Here is a 23,551-nt window from a genome sequence, read left to right as displayed (position 1 = left end):
AGAAAGGTCGCAACCTTTTCCAGCTCCCGGAGGCTGGTGGCGAAGCTGTTGGCGTCGGGCCGGCTGAGCGGGCAGAGGAGGGGGCGGGGCCCCAGCCTGGGAGGGGCGGGCTGGCCGTCAGGACGTAAGGGCACCGGCCTCGGCAAACCCCGCAGGAAGGTGTCTGGATCCACACACACACACACACACACACACACACAAGATTAAGTCTTAAATGACAATTCAGATTTTTTTTATTACTATGATTTTTCATTGTGATTTACCTTCTTTACCATTTTCAACTACTGTACAGTGGCTTGTTTACTCAGTGGTTTTCATTCCTCGTCCTCGGATTGGGTTTTCCCTCAAACAAGTTAACAATTGATGCATTTCCTGGGGACCCCCTGGAGCCCCCTCAAGGACCCCGGGTGGTGCCCAGGCCCCACTTTGATCATCACAGACCAGCTGGGCTGAGTAACATGAGTGAGCTGTGTGACCTTTACTGACCTCTGAGCTGTGTGACCTTTACTGACCTCACCGTACAGGATTTCTGGGTATAAAGTGCCAAAGTCACGCCATCTTCCGCGTTAGGCATACGAACCAAGGGATTTTCCGCCATTTACTTTTCCGTAGACATTTTTGTAAAATGCTTATAAAGATAGTTGTACTTGGCCAAACCAAGCGATTCAGCTATAACTAGATTCAACAAAGTCTAGAATCAGAAGAGACCGACGACCGATTATATATAAATATATATATATATATATATATATATATATATATATATATATATATATATATATTTTTTTTTATATATATTTATTTTTCTTCTTCGTAGGGCCTGATACTGCCGTGTCTCACCGTTGAGGCTGAGGCTGTGCTGGATGGTGCTCAGGGAGGGGGGCAGGGCCAGCGGCCGCGGGGGAAGAGACTGCATGGAAGCCCCCACACTGCGCTCCACGAACGGCCCCTGCTGCTGTGGAGCCCCGCCAAAGTCATCTGGAACAGCAAACAGCGTCAATATTTTAGCATTTTATCTACACACCCATCTGTCTATCTACAGTTTATGTTGCACAGTTATCTTATACTGAATCTATGATATTTATATATGTATCTATTTATCTACCTGTTTACGTACGCATCATCCATCCATGTTTAGTTTTGTCTGACTTTATTTACTCATAAACTACCAATCAATAGTCTGGACCCACCTGACTGAATCTTCTGTGTTACTCATTTCTAACTCTTTTTTGGTCGCTGCATAATCCCATTTGTGTTGTTTCATAGTTCTGAATCTGATGTATTAACTGTTCTAAATTAACTGTTCTAAATTAACTGTTCTAAATTAACTGTTCTAAATTAACTGTTCTAAATTAACTGTTCTAAATTAACTGTTCTAAATTGTGGAAAATAGAGTAAAAATAAAGAAAATATGGCACATCCAAATTGTGACTGTAGTCATCAACAGCAAACTATCAGCCAGCAGCCACATTTGGTTCATGTTTTGGCTAGTAAAAATGTGACTCGGCAGTGTTGACGCGGACGTGACGTGACGTGACCAGCACAAGAGCTGTGATTGGCTGTTGCCTTGGGCCACCTCGGAGGTGGGCCAAGGGCCGCGTACGTATATCCGCTTTTCTTCCTTCTTTTCTGTCTTTCCTGATGCAATAACGCTAACACAACTAACTCTTCTTCCTGATCTAACAATGCCATTTGATGACTGAACATTGCTTGCTCCTCATCTAGCAAAGCCTCCTCCATAGCATACAGCTTTGCCGCCATGATTGCAACTTAGTAAACAACACGATTACATCATATGTAATGGACAGGAGTGCACCGGAGTGTGCCACAATTGCCACCTAGTGTCTCGGAGGTGTTACTGCAGCCAACGTGCTGAGTGACGTTTGAGTATGTATGTCTCGCTCTCGCCGGCAGTCAGCCGCAGGACGCAGAAGTAGATTGAAGCCTTTACAGTGTGAGGGAGGAAAAAGACAGGAAGAAAGGAAAAGAGAAACTAAAGAAAGAAAGAAAGAAAGAAAGAAAGAAAGAAAGAGTACCAAGCAGACTGAGGCTCCGTCTGGGCGGGGGAGGCGGGGTCGGGGGGTGCAGAGAGTTGACCCCCCTCCGAGAAATATCCACATCAACTAGAGACACCGTCTCACCTGCACACACACACACACACACACACACACACACACACACACACACAGAGGAGAGATAGAAATGTTAAAGTAGAAGTGTGAAGGAGGTTAGTGTGCAGCAGAACAGCTGATGATAAGAAGAAGAGCTGATGAGAAGAAGAAGAAGAAGAAAAAGAAAAAGAAGAAGAAGAAGAAGAAGAAGAAGAAGAAGAAGAAGAAGAAGAAGAAGAAGAAGAAGAAGAAGAAGAAGAAGAAGAAGAAGAAGAAGAAGAAGAAGAATCTTTTGAAGGAGTTTAGGAAAGGAAACGGCTGATAAATCTACTAGAAATAAGATCCAGTACAACACAAGCAGTTTCCTGCAGGAGTCACTTGCTTACTTGATGAGGGCTGTGCGATAATTCAATATTATCGTTTACTGTCTTTGAGTGGAATCATGTCATGATGATATGAACATATTTTGATATCACGACACATTTGCATGTTCTCCCTGTGCTCCCCGAGGGTTTCCTCCATATATATAACCCCCCCACTAAAAGCATGCAGAAGATTGTCATCTGACCAGTGGCGGTTGGAAGAAGTTGGTCCCCGGGTGCTTCACCGCTCCTGGCCTGAACCATGGAGGAGGACGAGCCAGGATGGGTCAAACACGGAGGACACATTTCATGGCGTCTCTGCATTGATGTGTGTCTGTGACCAATAACATAGTTTAACTTGCTTTTATGAATCACTGAATGTGTGTGTACCATGTAGTGTTGTAATGTTATGAGATGTTTGTTGTGGCGTCTGCAACTTGTGTAATTGTATGCTGCTTTTCTTGGCCAGGTCCCTCTTGAAAAAGAGATTCTTAATCTCAATGAGGCTAACATGGATAAATAAAGGTAAAAAAGAAAAAAGAAAAAAGAAAGACGGGGTTTGTCCGTCCAATTGTATTATAATTTCTACGGTCTAAAATTATGATGACAAGCAAATTGTACTTAGAAACTCTAAAAAGAGAGAGAGATATGGTCCAAATATTATTTGAATATTTCTGTTTCATTTGACATCACACCTAACATTACCATTCGGCTCAATGAGCCATCAATTTGATTACTTAATGTGATTAAGCATATATGAAATATATCGTGATATATACTGAAAAATCCTATTATCGTGATATTGATTTCCACCATGCTAATACTAGATTCAATTAATTTTCTGCACAGCAAAAAGCAGAACAAACATGAATGTCCAGCAGATACGAGCGGGAGCATAGGCAGATTATGACATGACGGGCCCCTGGGCCTGGATGCATAAAGGCCCCCCCTCACAGTGCACATAGGCACGATTAAGGCCAGAATAATAACTAAGACATGCACTCACCTGCATCTCAACAGGATTTACACCACAGCCACCTGAACACTCAAAGCCAACAGCACAATAACAAGAAATAAACTCACCTGTATCTAACACAGGATTTACAGTGCAGGTACACTCAATTAAAGCCAAAAGCACAATAACCCTCTAATTGTCCATAAACTTCTGGAACATTCTGTAAAAAATATAGCGCTGACCCTAAATACTGTAACATCCCCACACATCGCCCCACCAGTTGAAAAAACTGGTGCTGGACTAAAAGAGACTCAAAGTAAAGAAAGGAATGTCCGCATCACTATATTGAATAACTAAGTATCCTATTTACTGTAGTTTCATAGCATACAGTTATTATAAAGTGTTCCTGAAAAATATTGTTTCTCAGTAGTAAGGCACTAGTGAGAAATACACTGATGAGTGAACAGTGTGACCACATGCCCTGCTCTCTCCTATATAAAGCATCTTATTTAACCATTCAACTTCCTGTGTAAGGCCTGGTCACTACTGTATACAAGGTGACCATTAAGACAGTCAGACACAGTTTCTGGGTTGATTTGTCTTACTGCCTGGTTGTGTGTCAGGGTGAGACCTAACCAACTGAAACTACGATATGGAAACTCTTGGAGTGTGTGTGTCTCCATGTGCTATCTGTGCATGCAGGCAGGCAGTGTGTGTCATAATATCCTGGGGATGATGAGAAGTAGATAGAGGAAGGGGAAGAGGCCTCAAAGTGTCACAACTCATTTACCAAATTATCTCCTTTCTTTGTTACTTCTTCTCATCCACCCTTCCTCTTTTTAATTAAAACTCTTCTGCTTGAAACTCTCCCCCGTCTGTTCATACTTGCCTTTGCTACCAGCCTCTCCTTCCTTCCTCCTCTCACCTTTTCTTTTGCACCACAGCTTTCAAAATGTATTAAACATGGGTCATTTACAGCAGGGCGATGTGGGAATGTAGGACTTTAATCATGAGAGAGATACAAAGTATGGAGACAAGATAGGTGGGGTTTTATCCTCATTTAGACTTGGACAACTATTTTGAATAACATCAGTGGTGTAAAGCCAGTGGTTGCCAACCTTTTTTGTCTTATGTACCCTTGAGCTGTTTCACTCATGCCTGTTGATGCTGCTCCTAAATGTGTTCTATAACTTTTAGTGTCATATGCAGACGTACAAGTAAATCCATAATATAGCCCTTATATATATATATATATATATATAGGGTTATGGGCCCCCTGAGCTCTTGGGCCCCTGGGTAGGCCCCGGTAGGCCCGTTCAGTAATACATCACTGAACGGGAGCGATGCATCGCACCGCTCGCCGACAACGGTCACACAATGTCAGGTAAAAATACCCCACGCACACGCACACACACACACGCACACGCACACGCACACGCACACGCACACGCACACGCACACGCACACGCACACACGCGCGCACACACGCACACGCGCATGTCAGTGGCACAAACCACCCCCGGGGTGGTTTGTGCCACTGACGCGCGCGCGCACGATGTGTCTGTGTGTCATGCCATAATCCAAACACACGACACACAGACACATCGTGCATGCACACACACACACACACGCACACACACGCGCGCACACGCACACACACACACACCCACACACACACACACACACACACACACACACACACACACACACACACAGAGTTACACTTACCGGTGAATGCGGGAGTGAAGGGCAGGGGTGAGAAGGCACTCTGGGGCCTGGAGAGCTGCAGCCTAGCAGACACACAGAGAAGGTAAAGACATTTAAAAAGACAGACAACTTCTCCACAATGACTTTTTAGTGAGTGCAACAGAATAACACGCTTCAGTTGCGGCATCAGCAATTTTTTTATATATCTAAAAATATATTTAAATATATAAAAAGGACACAAGGCACAACAACAACAGAAAACACATGGCGTCAACAGCATTGCTACTTGAACACATTACATTGGCGACAGTGCAAACTGGCATAATGTCCTCCAAATGTAGCTGCCTAACAAGCTCAGATTCAATGGCCAGCAGGGAAAGTGCAGTGAAAAAGACCTCTCTCCCTCACAATAGACCCTTCTCACGGGGGCCATTTTGTGTCGAAAAGGCCAGAATAAACACAGGTGCGAGCAAAACACTAATGAGGGTTTCCACATTCCAATCATGGAAGTTGGAAACCCTCATTAGTGTTTTGGTTACACCTGTGTTAACCCTGCCTTTTCGACACAAAATGGCCCCCGTGAGAAGGGTGTATTAGAGACAGGCAAAGTTAGAAACTAGGGATGGGCATTTGAATAAATGTCCATAATCAAAATTTTGGAAAATTAACGATCAATTATCGTTAATATATATATATATATATATATATATATATATATATATAAAATTACGGTACACAAAATGCCTATGGCAGAAAATTTTGGATTCTATTTCTACGTTGAATCTTCTATGTTGTTTCATTCACATGTGGTGACTAACAGGAAGCTGTGGAAGAGGAATCTCCATGAACTGAGCAACAATCTCCCACAATCTGACTTCTGGTTTAGCGATTTTAACCATAAACCCTAGTAACCCTGACCCTAAACCTAACCCTAAGCCTAAAACAACCTAACCCAAAAGTTGTTGCTGGCTAAAATTGTTGCTAGCTTCATCCTGCCCGGAAGAGAGCCTATAGGATGAGTCTGGGGGGTTATTATGGTTCATTACTTCCTACAGACAGAGAGAGTTGACAAGTTGCTACACTATTAAATAGAGTTGATCAGTTCACAGTTTGTCTCACGTTGCTTCTTTGAATATACAACAAAAATACTAAAGACAGCGTGATTTCCTCAAATTAAATCTAATCTAAATCTAGCACTATGGGCTTTTTCTTTGCTTAAACATTAAAATAATAACACAGCCAATAATAAACAAGCAAATAGCGCTCTGTGCAGCAGGTAGCAGCCATAATCGCGGTAATCAAACCTTCGCGGTTTTAATGATCATTTTAAAAAAATGAACAGTAATACTACTAACCATCAAGAATTGTATCACGGTTATTAAATGGATAATTGTTTGTTGGTTGCATCTCTTGGGGACAGAGCATAATACAGGAAGTTGGAAATGTTGTAGCCAGGCGATGCCTTTGTCACGGTAACGCCTCAGTCTCCTTCACAGGAATGATGATTTTCGCAATGACAACAATAAAAAAATATCTGCGACTCACTGAAATACTAAACATACCGCAATCTCTAGGAGCGTGCTAAAAATAGATTTTAGACATTTGGCTCGCACACGTATTCAAGGCTACTTACAATGCGAGCATTAAAGTTGGCATTGTTGCAAGCAAGACCAAAACATTTTAGAACTCAGAGGAAAGATTTTATGACTGGGTTAAAAAAAGGTTTCAAGTCGATCTTCATTTTAATGATTCGATATTGATTCATAAAATTCCAAGATCAATCTTTAATATATGACTTTTGCTATTCTATATTGTTTTGACTGCTGTAGTGTGTTCATGTTACTATTTTGGGGTCAAATGTAAATTACGGTAATATTTTTTTATAATTCACCATGTTAGAGGGTTCTTTGTATAATTTACAGCATCAGTTCTCTGAGAATCTCTTTTATAACCAATGGAAAAAAACTGTATTGTAACTGAAATATCCCTATCAAATTGAAAATCAAATCGAAACGTAAATCAGAATCGATTCAGGAAATCAGTGGTGATAGTAATACCCAGCTACAGTAACGAGGTTCCAAGTTAAACTCAAGTTACATGACTGTACAGAACACATGCTGCACCTTGTTGTTAGCCAGACTAACCTAACATTTGTTTGAATGAAGTTTGTTAAACCGCAGGACGTCTGTGTTTGTTGGTTGTTTTTGTTGTTGGTCTTTTTCTCACAAAACATCACATGATTGCAACACTGTTCAGCAGATGTCCTGAGCCTCCCACCAGCATCTGATCATCATCATCATAGCATGACTCTCTTACGCTCAGTGCTGCAGGCTGCAGGAGGCGGGACATGATGATGTGGGCGGTGCTACAACATGAACAGGAGGCGGGACATGATGATGTGGGCGGTGCTACAACATGAACAGGAGGCGGGACATGATGATGTGGGCGGTGCTACAACATGAACAGGAGGCGGGACATGATGATGTGGGCGGTGCTACAACATGAACAGGAGTTCAGCTACAGACAACTTCTCTGTGCCGACAAAAGAGGAAGCGAGGCAAGGTGACTGCGATCATCAGCAGACCAACATTCTCTGAGTGTCGATGATGCAAGGAATACGAGCGTCTAGTTTCTCAAGTTGCTTGTGGTGTGAACGTATAGGCCTGCTGTACATGCATATATATATATATATATATACTGTCTGTGAACGTATAGGCCTGCTGTACATGCATATATATATATATATATATATATATATATATATATATATATACACTGTCTGTGAACGTATAGGCCTGCTGTGCATGCATATATATATATATACTGTCTGTGAACGTATAGGCCTGCTGTACATGCATATATATATATATATACTGTCTGTGAACGTATAGGCCTGCTGTACATGCATATATATATAAAGATACTGTCTGTGAACATATAGGCCTGCTGTACATGCATATACGGTATATATATATACTGTCTGTGAATGTATAGTTCTGCTGTGCATGCATATATATATATACTGTCTGTGAACGTATAGGCCTGCTGTACATGCATATATATTAGGGATGCACCGATATGAAAATTTTGGCCGATGCCGATAACCGATATTAACATTGCTGTTATGGCCGATAACCGATATTTACCGATGTCGATATGATCTGTATAAAACCACATTTTTATGATCATCACATTTTGTACATACTGAAAAACACAAAAGTTATGCATTTCTTTATTTGCAAAGCCTTTGGAAAAGCCCATAAATCATAGATTTACTGCATTATTTCATATCAATGTGAAGAATTTGGCTGATAATGATAACCGATATTAACATTGCAACATCTGACCGATACCGATATGACCGATATGTAAAAAAATGACTAACATCGGCCGATACCGATATGATTGCCGATATATCGTGCATCCCTAATATATATATATATACTGTCTGTGAACGTATAGGCCTGCTGTACATGCATATATATATATACTGTCTGTGAACGTATAGGCCTGCTGTACATGCATATATATATATACTGTCTGTGAACGTATAGGCCTGCTGTACATGCATATATATATATATACTGTCTGTGAACGTATAGGCCTGCTGTACATGCACATATATACTGTCTGTGAACGTATAGGCCTGCTGTACATGCATATATATATATACTGTCTGTGAACGTATAGGCCTGCTGTACATGCATATATATATATATACTGTCTGTAAATGTATAGGCCTGGTGTACATGCATATATATACTGTCTGTGAACGTATAGGCCTGCTGTACATGCATATATATATATATATACTGTCTGTGAATGTATAGGCCTGCTGTGCATGCATACATATATATATATACTGTCTGTGAACGTATAGGCCTGCTGTACATGCATACATATATATATATACTGTCTGTGAACGTATAGGCCTGCTGTGCATGCATATATATATATATATATACTGTCTGTGAACGTATAGGCCTGCTGTACATGCATATATATATATATACTGTCTGTGAACGTATAGGCCTGCTGTGCATGCATATATATATATACTGTCTGTGAACGTATAGGCTGTACATGCATATATATATATATACTGTCTGTGAACGTATAGGCCTGCTGTGCATGCATATATATATATATACTGTCTGTGAACGTATAGGCTGTACATGCATATATATATATACTGTCTGTGAACGTATAGGCCTGCTGTACATGCATATATATATATATACTGTCTGTGAACGTATAGGCTTGCTGTGCATGCATATATATATATACTGTCTGTGAACGTATAGGCTGTACATGCATATATATATATACTGTCTGTGAACGTATAGGCCTGCTGTACATGCATATATATATATACTGTCTGTGAACGTATAGGCCTGCTGTGCATGCATATATATATATACTGTCTGTGAACGTATAGGCCTGCTGTGCATGCATATATATATATATACTGTCTGTAAACGTATAGGCCTGCTGTACATGCATATATATATATACTGTCTGTGAACGTATAGGCCTGCTGTGCATGCATATATATATACTGTCTGTGAACGTATAGGCCTGCTGTACATGCATATATATATATATACTGTCTGTGGCCGCACCCTCCAGCAGCTTTCACTCTTAAAAGCCCAGAGAATTAGATGGGTAAACAAAACTGTCTTTCACTGCTCTTATCACCACATTTGTATGACAGTTCAATCTTCTTTCTTATTGGAACAGTCTAGTACTCTGTTACCATGTTAAAGTCTAGTACTCTGTTACCATGTTAAAGTCTAGTACTCTGTTACCATGTTAAAGTATACTGTAAATATCATTATTACTCCTTCATCGCCTTACCTGGCGCTGTCCGGTTCTGTGTTGCTGGAGGTGGACCCCCACACGTCGAGTAGACTCCCCCCAGAGGAGGTGGAGGATGCCAGGGAGGGCCGCTTGTCCAGCAGGCCCCCCGAACCCCCGCTGGAGCTCTTGGTTCGGAACAACTTGCTGAGTCGCACCTTCAGAGAGCCCCCTTTCCTCGACTTCCCCCGGGCCGGTTTCTCTCCTTCCCCTCCTCCTCTTCCTCCGACCTCCCCTTCCAGGACGACCAGGGGCGAGGCCGACCGCCCCGCCCCCCCGGAGGCCACGCCGAACTTGGGGGTGGTGGCTCGGCTCTGGGGCTGTGAGCGGGACTGGTGCTGATGCTGGGGCCGTGGGCCGGAGGACAGGAGGGCGTCCGGCAAGAGCTGTAGTGCAGCGAGGGCCGCCGTAGCCTGGGCAGCAGGATAGGGGCCGGGCGTGGAGGCGTTGGAGATGGCGGGGTGGGGGTCTGCGAGGGGAATAGCACACGGCGGTAATGACATGGCAGCGCCCAGGACGGCCAGCGAGGGACGACAGCTCTGGTCGGTGCAGACCCCAGCCTCCTCGGCCAGCCTGTGGACCTGCCGCATCAAACCGCTCAGAGTCCCGCTGGAGAAGATGGGCCCCGCTCCTCCAGGCATCCCCCCTCCTCCCCCTGCCCACTCTCCCTTCTCTGTATCCCCCATCTCCCCCGCATCGCCGTCGCCTCCTCCCTCCCGCAGGCCTCCCACCTCTTCGGACCCCAGGCCCTCTAGAACCAAGAGAGCATCGCTGGTCTCGCTCGGGTCCTCGCCGGGCCCCATGCCGCCCGCGCCCGAGGCCAGGACGCCGTGGCAGGAGCAGCGGGGCAGAGGGAGCACCATCTCCTCCTCCCCTCCCTCCCTCAGCTCAGCAATGTGCCCCAGCTGCCCCAGCCTCCGGGCCAGGGCGAGCACGGGGTCTTCTGCCCCAGAGGAGGGGCAGTTCTTCCTGGGCTCCAGGAGGCCCAGATGCAAGGCTTGCTCCAACAGGCCCGGAGGCCATTTGGCCAGCCGGTCTGTCAGCAGGCGGTGTCGGTGGCACAGAACCGAGCCGGCGTCGGAATCTAACGCCCCCTGCTGCTGTGCATTGTGGGAGCTGTCAGACACCACCTTGGACAGCTTCAGCACCGGGTGCCACTGGAGGTGCTGCGGCTGTTGTTGCTGCTGCTGCATGCTGTCTCCTGCAGAGGAGAGGAGCTTTTAGTTGTGCATCTGACAAGTGAAAAGCCTGCACCAAGTCCTGAAACTAACTCAATCATTTGAATCATTTATTGAAGGACATGGTAACAGTAGAGTGTTCCTGTTTCTACTGATCTGCAAATATGCTTTGTGTTATCTGTATAGCTTTGTATATGTGTTGTTATCTTGCAGTGGTTCTCAACGTCAATATCATTGAATTTACACAACGTTAACACAATTAGAGAATGTAGAAGAATGACTGTATAGTTTCACTGCTCTATATATCAACAATACAGACAGTCACAATACAGACAGTCACAATACAAGAAGCACTTTCACATTTGGATCCGAGAGACAACATGTCATCAAATGGGGGCAAAGCGCGTCCTAAGCAGGGCTCCATGCTATGAAAAGGGTTGACAACCAGTGTGATGTGATGCTTTATTGTCATTGTATTGTATCGCAGTGCGGGTTGTCGTCCTTACCGCCGTGAGGCCCGGTGGAGGCTGTGGTGTTGTTACCGGGAGCGTCCAGCTGTCTGTCCGCCTCCCCGTGCAGGCAGCCCGGGGACAGCGGCTGCTCCAGCCCGCCGGACCGGAGTAGGTTCTGGAACACCATCAGCTGAGCCGTGCCCGGGCCGGCAGGAGGGGACAGAGGCGCCTCGGAGCCCCCCGGCGGCAGCGGGGCCTGTGTCAACATCACCCCGCCGTCCAGCTCGCCTTTCCCGGGGAGCGGGGAGCTGTAGTGCGGGGAGGCCGAGCCCAGGCCCGTGGAGCCGGCGGGGCTGCAGCTCGGGTCCAAATCAAAGCCGGTGCTGCTGATGCTGCTCCCGTGGTGCCCCAGCAGGGGCTTACCCGGGTTTAACCTCCGCTCCTCGGGCTCGGCCAGGCGGTCGTACTCGGCCGCGGACACCAGGCGCATCAAGACGAAGTCTGGAGACATGTTGTCTTGCTGCAGAGCGTCATTCATTATGACTGCCTATAGCTAGCTAGGCTACAGCGGGCTCTGCTCTTACATAACATTGATATAAATAAACAGTTGGGGAGCTAGCTAGCTGCAAGCACATCCTCGTCCTCCTCCTATAGCTAACGGTTAGCAAGCTAGCTAACCTAGCTAGGTAGCCCAGCGGCGAACTGCTTGCGCGAGGACAGCCATTTAAAGTTCCAATCCCGTTAGTTTAAATCCGCTCAACGGTGCGCGAGCTGCGACGTCAAAACATGGAAAACGCGTGAGAAATCCGCCCCGCCGTGAGCTAAACGCTAGCCGTTACCGAGTCCTCCTCCGCTCCGTTAACATGGATGTGACGGGAGGCGCGCGGGGCGGCTGCGCAACGGCGACATCAATAATCGGTTTGTGCTGATTGATAACGGAGGCTCGTGCACGTAGAGGCTCGTGCACACACGGACTGCCTGCCGCGAGTACCCCCAAAACCCCACCCGCTGCACGCACTCACACACGTCCGTGTGTGCTGATGGTGTGTGTGGGTGTGCGTCTGCGCGTGTGCGTGCGTGTCACTCTCGATAACAAACAAAACACATCTATATATTTCCTCAATGTAACAAACCCATTTCAACATGATGCTATTGGCAGACATGACAGAGAAACCTTGTTTACACAGGAATGCAGACACAAAACCACTCAAAATCCTTTATGAAGTAAACCCTATTTTGGGATCAAAAGACAAACAGCCCAAGTTCGGCACTGATGACATCTATGACATCATCACTGATGATCCATTCCTGAGACTGACTCACCCCAAAATGCCTTATCAAACACACACTGTGCACAGGTTAAAAAAAATACAGGCTCTGAAATGTAATCAAGTATTTTGATACCACAAGTATAAAAGTAAAAAGTATTTCTACCGGCTGTTTCTGTGCTAACTGACCCTCACATTAAGATACAGAATTTTCACATGCTCAATTCTAGGGTGGGGACTCTGGAGACGATGACGATGAACCAAGCGCACACACCGACACACCGCTCTCCAATTATAGTAGGAGGATTGGCTACAGGTGGTGTATGCTGATGGTGTTTAATTTCTGTTCCTGGATTTGTTTGAAACACAGTCATTTGTTTGAAACAGTCACTGAATAACTAAATCTCGGAAATGAGAATATATAAACTGACAGTCCTTCAAGTCAGTTTTGGTGGAGCACGAAGTCCTTCATCACTTGCGTTAGTGGTAGGGAGTGGACTTGGTTCAGGCGATGTGTGCCCAGCGCTTGGCGGATCCGGATCCGACACACGTGGGCCAGACTGCGAGGCCAGAACATGTCCTCAGTTTGTCCAGGTCTCCTGCCTCTGCTCTTCCTGCAGGAGGCTCCTCAGTTTGTCCAGGTCTCCTGCCTCTGCTCTTCCTGCAGGAGGCTCCTCAGTTTGTCCAGGTCTCCTGCCTCTGCGGCATTGTGGAGCTGCCTGTCATCACGCCCTGCTCGAGCAGCCATTCCTTCAGGTCTGTCAGAGTACATCACCGATTAGGCTTTATGTAGGGACAAATTGTTCGAGGATCACAATTACTTGAGTGACATCACTGATGACATCACTCACTGATGACATGACACACTGATGGCACCACTATCGCTCAACTTACATCACTGATGACGTCAACCCTAGTGACATAACTGATGACATCACAATTGCTCGAGTGACATCACTGTTGACATCATCTGTGACATCATCAGTGATTTATGACATCACTATGGTAGACCTGGCCAAGATCCCCTCCCAACATGTTTTAAGATGTATAAAGGCTATACTTTGATTAATAATTTGTGCGATATGGTTTTTTCACAAAAAAGGTGCACATAATGGGCATAGGCGGATTATGACATGACAGGCCCCTGGGCCTGGATACATAATGGGCCCCCCTCACAGTGCACATACATATACGCACAATTAAGGCCAGAATAATAACTAAGATATACACACACCTGCATCTCAACAGGATTTACAGCACAGCCACCTGAACACTCAAAGCCAACAGCACAATAACAAGGAATAAACTCACCTGTATCTAACACAGGATTTACAGCACAGACACACTCAATTAAAGCCAAAAGCACAATAACCCTCTAATTGTCCATAAACTTCTGGAACATTTTGTCTAAAATATAGCGCTGACCCTAAATACTGTAACATCCCCACACATCCCGCCACCATTTGAAAAAACTGGTGCTGGACTAAAAGAGACTCAAAGTAAAGAAAGTAAAATGTCCGCATCAGTATATTGAATAACTAAGTAGCCTATTTACTGTAGTTTCGTAGCATACAGTTATTATAAAGTGTTCCTGAAAAATATTGTTTCTCAGTAGTTAAATACACTGATGAGTGAAAAGTGTGACCACACGCCCTGCTCTCTCCTACATAAAGCATCTTATTTAACCATTCAACTTCCTACTGTATACAAGGTGACCATTAAGGCACAGTCAGACAGTTTCTGGGTTGATTTGTCTTACTAACTGGTTGTGTGCCAGGGTGAGACCTAGCCAACTGAAACTACGATATGGAAACTCTTGAGACTGAGGGTGTCTGTGTCTCCATGTGCTATCTGTGCACGCAGGCAGGCAGTGTGTGTCATAATATCCTGGGGGTGATGAGAAGTAGATAGAGGAAGGAGAAGAGGCCCCAAAGTGTCACAACTCATTTACCAAATTATCTCCTTTCTTTGTTACTTCTTCTCATCCACCCTTCCTCTTTTTAATTTCAACTCTTCTGCTTGAAACTCTCCCCCGTCTGTTCATACTTGCCTTTGCTACCAGCCTCTCCTTCCTTCCTCCTCTCACCTTTTCTTTTGCACCACAGCTTTCAAAATGTATTAAACATGGGTCATTTACAGCAGGGCGATGTGGGAATGTAGGACTTTAATCATGAGAGAGATACAAAGTATGGAGACAAGATAGGTGGGTTTTTATCCTCATCTAGACTTGGACAACTATTTGGAAAACCATATCAGTGGTGTAAAGGATCAGTTCATCCCAGGCCTGGGCAAGAGACACGGTGGCCCTGTGAAGAGGCTCTGGGTTATGAGCCCCCTGAGCTCTTGGGCCCCTGGGCCTGGGCCCAGTAGGCCCGTTCGCTAATACATCCCTGAAATGTGTGAAAGCTGGGTTGGAGCGCGCGAGACGAGAGAGACAAACGTAGTTACATAATTTTTGTCTGTCATGCATTAACACTAATTATAAAACGGCTCTCTCAAATCAAGCAATCTGTTTGGTTCACAGCCATTGTATAAATCCAATAACCCACTCCAATAACCCATGGCCATGGGTTATTGGTTGCCATGGCAACTCTCTTACTAAAAGCCTTTGGTTACCTCAAAAAAAACAAATGGCGGAGACAGCTGTCAGATCCTTGTGAATCGATCTTCGCTTATAACTTTACTAATACTTCGCAGAAAATTATGTTTTGTACAAGAATAGATGCGGGCTAATGTCTTCTTTGCAAAAAAAAGGCTGTTAACCCCGCATTTAACCCTGTAACGTTAGTTGGTGAGGGGGCTTTGCAGAAAGCACTCAGCTTCTCAGCAAGCGCTGAGAATGCAGCGCTGCGCTCGAACTGCCTGTCGGGGTTTCCAGAAAGCTCTCAGCTTCTCAGCAAGCGCCAGGATTGGCCAATGTCAACTTCAGTCTCCAGAACGATCCAATCAAATCACCCGCACGTCTATCTTCTTGCTAGAGGTCCCGCCTTACAGTAGTGTTTCAACTGACTCTATCAGAATACCATGCCAGTCGGACTTATAGTATTATTATTATATTTATATTATCATACTTGGAAACCGTTTTATAAAAGCAATATAGGACTCGAGCAGCGTGTGTTGTGGCATATATCCCGCTGATCAGCTGTTATCCCACGAGGCCGCATATATTTGCCACAACACACTAGCTCTCATGCTATATTGCTTGGTATATTATACCATGGTCTGGGTGAATACTCGATTCTGATTGGCTGCAGAGTGTCCATTAAAAAGTGATAATGTACAGTTGGTAAAGTCGTTCAGCCAAATGGTCTGTTCACCATTCATATCAATGCGCCATAGTTTCAACAGTGGTATCAAGAGAGCTGTTTGAGCTCTATACCCCTGTTAAGGGTTAATATGGCACTTTTGTTAGTTGAGAAAAAAATTAGTCGGTCAAAGTAAGTATTTAAATCACCCCTGTGTGCTCAGTTTATCAAAAATAACTCTTATTTACAATTTTGATTTTCGTTTCGGAGATTTCCCTCCTGACAGAAGCCGGCTCTGAGCCATTAAGTGACGCGTGTGCCTCTGCAAGCTGAGCGGGGGCGAGCTGCGCAGAATCAGGCAAGGCAGAATCCTGACTGTAACAAAACTGCCCTCTGAACACGTGTAGCATCATGTCCCATGTTGCGGTCTGAGCGAGGGGACTATTTTCTCTGCGGTTCTTAAATCATCTCCTCCAAGGTTATAAAAACTAAATGTTGATTGCAAAACACATGAAAATATAAATGGTCTGTTTTGTTGGCAAGTGACCATGGTATAAGCGGGTTAATGCACTTCGAGGTGTCCATTATCACTTTCTAAGGGACTTCGCGGAAGCAACCGCTCCTTGGCTGGTGCCTCGGACCGGTTCACGCTTCTCGCGTCATCCCTTAAAAAGTGATAATGGACACCTCGTCGTGCATTAACCCTTAAGTAACCAAGTAGATATTAGTTGTTAGAATGTAGGAAGTAAAGAGTCGTACGAAAAATGAATACTCGGTAAAGTACAGATACCTGAAAATCCTACTTAAATACAGCAACAAAGTATTTGTACTTAGTTACTTCCCATCTCCCCTTGTTACATTATATTAGATTTCTGACTCTACTGATACAATGAGCTTAATTTCCTCTGTCACTAAAATGACAAGCAGTCAAACAAAGGTGTGCAAAGGTTGAAGTGTTGTTATCTCCCTGTGGCCGTATCGACTGTTTGAGGCTGTAAATCACTATAACACCGTGGCCTCTTGCTTCATTTGAAACCTAGTTTATTTCCTGTCACTGCAACAGGAAGTAAGCTAGGGTCGTTTATGTTGTCAAGTTAAAACCATCTATAGAACAAACATGTAAAGGAGGAAAATATCGCCTTAAACCACTTAGCCATCACACGACAATAAAGAATTAAATTGTATCTCATACATTAACAGAGAAAGTCTGGTGCAGCAGCAGAGAAGCTGATGGTTATTTTTGTGTCGTCACTTCAGTCATCTAAGATGTTTTTAAAAAAATCCATTGGACTACTAATACAAGAGGCCTCTTCAACTCCAGTGGATGTTATTTATTTTGCTTGTTTCGATGAGGACAATTGATGTTTAAGCTATTCTAGTGGTGGTGGGGTGGGGGGGGGGTACTCCTGCAATTATAACCTATGGCCACTAGAGGGAGACAAATCCCTACAACAGAGTAATGGGCATCTGCATCAGTCCTGGACCGGCCCCAGCAGAGCCCTTCAATGGAGATGTTCTATTGAAATGCAGGCTGCTTGGTGGGTCGTACATGCGTATGCGTTATATGCACCAGTGGACCAACACAACTTGGAAACTATGTTCAGTCTTTCATGTTATACCCACTGCCCATGTTTGCTGCTAAATCATGGCTCTGCACTAAAAACAGTTGGTGCCTAAGACCACATTGAAGTGATATTTGACCATTTTTCATCCACTAATATACAAACAACTTTCACGTTACTCAACATGAGGTCAGAAGGAGAAGTGAGCAGCAGCACGGTTCAGTACAATATAGACTTTATTAGTTCACTAAAGTCGAACAGGAAATAAAAAGCAGATTGGCTTTTAAATGATTCACAATTCAGTAATAATGGAGTTGCCAGGTTCATCATGTCAACACAGCAGGTATGTTTTCCATGGCGGGACAGGCCCCGGAAGCTTCCAAGGTTGGATTCAGTTCACTTTCAAAAAGTCCAAGTCAGGTTCATGTAAACTGCATCAACTGAAAGCATTTCCCCTGGCCCGTGTCCATTAGAGAATAAGGCCCAAGTAGGTTTCCCCGGTTTCCTCATTGCGGACGGGGCACAACCCAACAGCCTTTTAACGGACATGTTTTATTTCATCCAATATTTGAGGAGAATTCCTTATGAACTGGCAACTGAAAGTGAATTGTCGCCCAACCTGGAAAACGAGGCAGACAGACAACCATGTGCGTGCTCTGGGGTTTCTAGTTGTGCGGTCAGTACACTTTGTTTCAATTTACACACCCTCTCTAGCCAACGGTCCCAACAGACGCCCGTCTGGCAGGCGCCAACTGCTAAGTGAGCGGATAAGCAAGGAAATAGTCCAAAAATGGAAATAAAACAAAATACACACACGGTTGTTTGTCTGGCATTCAGTAAACAAAATAAACCAAGAAGTGGGAGATGGCCACCAAAGTGAATGTTCAGCATCAGATGAAAAAGGGGGGAACGATATCTGCCTCCCCCTTGCTTCACCCATCAAGTCCAGAAGCTCAACAATCCAGAACAGTTCAACACACCGGACACAAAGACCTTTGTGTTTAACTGCTTCGATAATAAAATAAAAATATTGAAATAAAATAAAATTTGATAAAATCAGACCAAATCACCAGAACTGCTTGGGGAATGTTTCATATAATTTTATTGTTTTTTTTTCTTTATTTTTCATAGCAATGGAAAAATATAACCTTATACAAACGTCTTCGATTCTTTGAATTTTATTTTTTTTAAACAAGCAAAAATGGTGAGTGACCCTTTCCCAAACCAAGTGCAGCGGAGGAAAAAGAAGAAACTAAACAAAACAAAATAAAAACGACCAGCAGGGGGACGTGAAAGGGAGCGGCCCGAAGCCGCCGCCTGGTGGCCTCCCGAAACAGCCAGCTGCACCTTTTCATTTGGCACTGGCTCCTGTTGGGAGCCGCTCGCCTCGGGCCCCACTTCACAAGGAAGGAGGTTTTAATTTAAGTGTCACACCTTCCTTTAAGTGTTACACATCCAATTTGAATTTTGTACAAATTTAGTGCTTATCATCTTTTGTTGTTTTGTTAATAAGAGCATTTCCCCTTTGATTCTTGAAATCGGCGCTTTTACTCCCGGGCCAAAGACTCATTGGCTCTATGAAGGCTGCACACTTGAAGCCGAGAGAAGCGACCGATGACGCAGTTGAAAATGAAAACAACCAAAGCAGGTGAACATGGTGTTTTTGGTGGTGTGATGGTCTCTCTCTCTCTCTCCCCTGGCTAGAACAGCAGCCAAGACGCTCTCCTGCCCCACTAGTTTATTGTATAGATCATTAAATTATTCATTCGTTTATTTATTGGGTTTCACTTGGGGAGGAATGACAGACACCCCAAACCCTGCCCAACCGCACCCCGAAAATACAGACAAAACTCATTGGGACAATTGTCCCTGTGAAACTCCGCCCCTACAGGGAGAGGCTCCTGGAGAGGAAGAGGGGTAGTTGTAACCATCATGTACACACACACACACCGTGCGTCAACTCCCATCTGCTGTTTTCTTTTTTTTAAACTATCTACACAGTCCTACTCACAGTCCCATTCAGATCATCTTCGCTGTATTGGGGGTTTATTACTCAAAAAGTCCGTAACCACAGAGTGCTTGGAAGAAGAGCTGATAAGAAAAAATAAAAAATAAAATAAAAAATAAGAGCAACAAAATTAAAGTGTAAGTATTCCACAGATCGGTCAAAGAGCAACTGAAGTCCCAAAAGTCCTTTTTTGAAATTGTGTGTGTTTTTCATTGTGTTGCTTTGATGCCAAGAGTCTTTACTTTTTTCTCATGTCATTTTTTTACATTTGAAAAAAAGAAAAGAAGAAGAAAGCCCTCCCACCTCTCCTGTGTGTTTTTTGTGTGTGTCGTCGTTGGCAGTTGGTTTCTTGCGGGTCCATTTGCCTGCGGGAGGGGGCGCCGTGTCGTATCGTAGGCAGACTACTAAAATGTTAGTTGGCTTGGCGAGCCCAGCGGCTACAGCGAGAGACCAGGGTTGTGGGAGGAGGGGGGTCGGGAGGAACGTCCGGGATCAGGTGCGGCTCCAAAAGTCTTTCTTTTTCGGAAAGGGGGCGGGGTGAGGAGGGGCGGGGTTCCGAGTCCTTGTCCTAGTCCAGATACAGTACAGTCCACAGGCCGTCGAAAGAAAGGAGGTAAGGTCAAAGATCAAGGGGAGGTGGGAGGGGCTTGGGGGGGGTGGGAGGGGCAGGGGCTTGGGGAGTCGCTGCTAGTCTGCCGGCGACTGCTGGAATTGTACTCAGAAGGTGGTGTGATGTCACTCTCGCTCGCTCACACGTTTCTCTCTCTCGTGCTCTCTCTCTCTCTCTCGCTCGCTCACACACAGACACTCATCTCAGCGCACACTTCACTTCACTTCTGCTTCGACCCGGCTGCACGTGCGAAAGACAGAAGATTTAATTCCAGTGGGGCAATTTATCCTCATTGTTCACTGATGTTGATCTCTCTCTATCTCTCTCGCTCTCTCTTCCCCGACCAGCAGCACATCTGAAAGAGGGAGACAGACAGAAACGACACACATCATCAGTGTCACTCAGCACGATACAGAGAAGAGGAAGTAACAGAGATTTAAACCTTAAAGTCAGCCGTACCTGGAAATTTGACTTTTTTTACAACAGACATGGAACAGTGAACCTTTACCATTCAAGCTGCGTTCACACCGAGATATTTACTTTTCTCTCTGTTGCTTGATTCAACCCTTTGGAATCGCTCTGTCGCTGTGTTTAAATCGCTCATCAACAGGCACACGAATTGACGGACATCTGGGGGTTATAACGTTACACAATGTCATGATATTTGTCCACTACGAGCCACCGTAGTTGTTTACAAGCAAAGCCTATCAGCGTGCTCCTAACGCGAGCTCTATACCGGTAGTACAGACTTCACTTCATGTCAGCTGTCAGCCTGTCAATCAGCTGTCAATGCGGTTTGTTGCCACACAATAAACCAGCGGTTTGTTCCAAGCCAGTGTGATCCTTGACTCACTCTCACACAGCAGCCAATCGGCGTTGAACAGCGAGCGACTGATGCCAGCGTAATTTCGCTCGAGTTGGGATATTTCATCTCGGGCGACGAGCGAATTTTCTCCCTATCGCTCTGTCTCTGTCGCTTGGACGCCCAGCGATTTTTCTCCCGGGCAAATATACGCTCAATCGCTCGTTTGCATTGACTTTGTATGTAAACTCGATGCCAGCGAAACACTTTAATAGGTCTGTGTGAACGCAGCTTTAGCAGGGAATATAAATTGTATTTGTGTTTGAGGTCTCAGATAATGTGGTAGGGTTATACATCACGTGTTCAGCGTGGTGCATGATTTATCATCACAGACCAGACACACACCTTATAGAACCTCATGACTAATGCTACAGTGTTGGACATTTTGCTCATTAGATTCAGTCCATCCATGTATTAGTTAAAGTTTAACATTTTATTTAAAATGTTAAAATCAGTGTTGCCCATCTCCGATAATATGGACATGATGCAGATTGATTACATTTATTGTGTAATCGATCAATACCATACAGTTGTCTATGGGAAGCACTTTAACCTGGATCCTAATGACCTTTACCTTGCTTAAACTCTACAAAAGTGTGCACATGAACAGATCCTTTCCAAAAAATTTGAATATCATGGAAAAGTTAGTTTTTTTCCATAATTCCTTTCAAAAAGTGAAACTTTCATAGATTATAGATACATTACACACAAAGTATTTCAAGTATTTCTTTGTTTAACTTTGCATAAGTCTGGCTTCCAGCTCATAAAACCCCACAAAAGAGTATTTCAAGAAATTAAATATCACATAAAACCAATCAAAAACCGGTATTTTCAAAACAGAAATGTCGATCTTCTGAAAAGTTATGTTCATGCCTGCACTCACTACTTGGTCGGGAATTATTTTGCTTTAATTACTGCCTCGATGCCATGATATTTCCATGATATTCATATTTGTTGGAAAGGATCTGTCTCTGTGTGTGTGTGTGTGTATATATATATATATATACACATACATCTACACATATCTATATATATCTAGAGGAGGAAGAAATTAACAAAAAAAAGAGAATGAAATGTTAAAGTTTGATTGGATATTGGCACAAGTGGGCCTGTGAGAGCCCAGATGTGTGCACACAGTGAGGGTGTGTGACAGACTGACCAGGCCTGGCTCTTTAGCTTGCGGAGCTCCTTGGTGGCCCAGGTGGCCAGCGTCTTGGTTTTGGTGGTCTTGGAGCGCCGGCCCTCCGTGAGCAAGTCGTTGATGAGAGGACGTACTTCCACCAGCTTCATGACGTCCTTACCGAACGCAGCGCACAGGTCACTGAGGACGGGAACAAACACACACTTAGCACTTTATCTTTTGTTCAGCAGCGATCTGACTGCACTATAGCAGGAAACTACCAGTGCTACCAAACAAAAGAATACAATTTAGCCACAAGTCCCTCTAAGAGACACTTTCATAGTTTTCACAAGGATTAAGTATCTGTAGATAGTTGAACATGTTTTCCAGGCAGTTTCTAATCATTCCATTTGAAGAATATGAAGTATCTGAGCAACAACAGTAAAAATCACCAAAATCTGGCATTAGCTTGTCACTTTAAATACTAAAGTCAGATTCACATTTGCATATCAACACAATAAATAAATAAATAATAAATAAACAGACAAAGAAAAGCATCTTTGCTGTGTTTCTGTGGCCAGGCTGCGCCAACTGACACTGGGTTAAGAAATCAGACTTTAATCTGTCTCCAGTGCTTCTTGGGTGCATTTACTCCAGGCATTAAAATGTGTCTTAACCCATTGATACCTGATGCAGCGTTTGTGTGTGTGTATCCCTTTAAGACCGCGTTAAGACTGCGTGACGCGGTCTTAAAGGGATACACACACAAATGAGGGATATACATGCAAATGCTGCATCAGGTATCAATGGGTTAAATGCAAATGTGGTGCATGCAAGTCTCTCTGCTTATGCCCTGATGATGCCCTCTGGTGGCCGGGGGAAAAAACATGCGAGATAACCGATTATCAGCCTTTCGATATTTGGCCTTAAAAAACGGCATTTTTGACATTGACAATTTTTTTAACACTTTATTTATAACTTTTTCATTTATCAGATACTGACGACATCAGTATACAATTATCTCGAGTCACAAATATCCACAGAAAAACAAACCCAAAAATAACCATAGACGGAACAAAACCAAAATCACAAACACATCACAAAAAACAAACATACAAACAAAAACAAACTATAACGACCACACCGCGGATATATGCCTCCGCCAACAAGTGAGCAGTCGACATCCATGTCTGTCCAGACTTTGACATTTGAACCAAATGTGAAGACATTTTGTCAAGTTACTGAGATACGGTG

The 23,551-nt window shown here is 44.2% G+C and overlaps 2 protein-coding genes across 2 annotated transcripts in view; both read right to left on the bottom strand.

The window, feature by feature from the left end:
- The window catches only part of LOC310787304 (uncharacterized protein), a 22,997-nt gene extending 10,539 nt beyond the window's left edge, over positions 1 to 12,458 (bottom strand). The window contains exons 1-6 of the mRNA XM_083648689.1: positions 11,677 to 12,458; positions 9,993 to 11,193; positions 5,157 to 5,218; positions 2,037 to 2,141; positions 841 to 978; positions 15 to 163 (exon numbers count right to left, since the gene is read on the bottom strand). Coding sequence (XP_083504815.1) covers positions 15 to 163; positions 841 to 978; positions 2,037 to 2,141; positions 5,157 to 5,218; positions 9,993 to 11,193; positions 11,677 to 12,160 — 2,139 coding nt within the window. The 5' untranslated portion in view covers positions 12,161 to 12,458. The remainder of the gene's footprint in view (positions 1 to 14; positions 164 to 840; positions 979 to 2,036; positions 2,142 to 5,156; positions 5,219 to 9,992; positions 11,194 to 11,676) is intronic.
- A 5,463-nt stretch (positions 12,459 to 17,921) lies between these two features.
- kpnb1 (karyopherin (importin) beta 1) overlaps positions 17,922 to 23,551 on the bottom strand; it is a 41,226-nt gene continuing 35,596 nt past the window's right edge. Inside the window, exons 21-22 of the mRNA XM_083649135.1 lie at positions 22,337 to 22,498; positions 17,922 to 20,670 (exon numbers count right to left, since the gene is read on the bottom strand). Coding sequence (XP_083505261.1) covers position 20,670; positions 22,337 to 22,498 — 163 coding nt within the window. The 3' untranslated portion in view covers positions 17,922 to 20,669. The remainder of the gene's footprint in view (positions 20,671 to 22,336; positions 22,499 to 23,551) is intronic.

This window comes from Poromitra crassiceps (assembly GCF_964638095.1).
Source record: "Poromitra crassiceps genome assembly, chromosome: 13".
Lineage (NCBI taxonomy): Eukaryota > Metazoa > Chordata > Actinopteri > Beryciformes > Melamphaidae > Poromitra > Poromitra crassiceps.
This window is presented reverse-complemented; position numbering and strand designations above follow the sequence as displayed.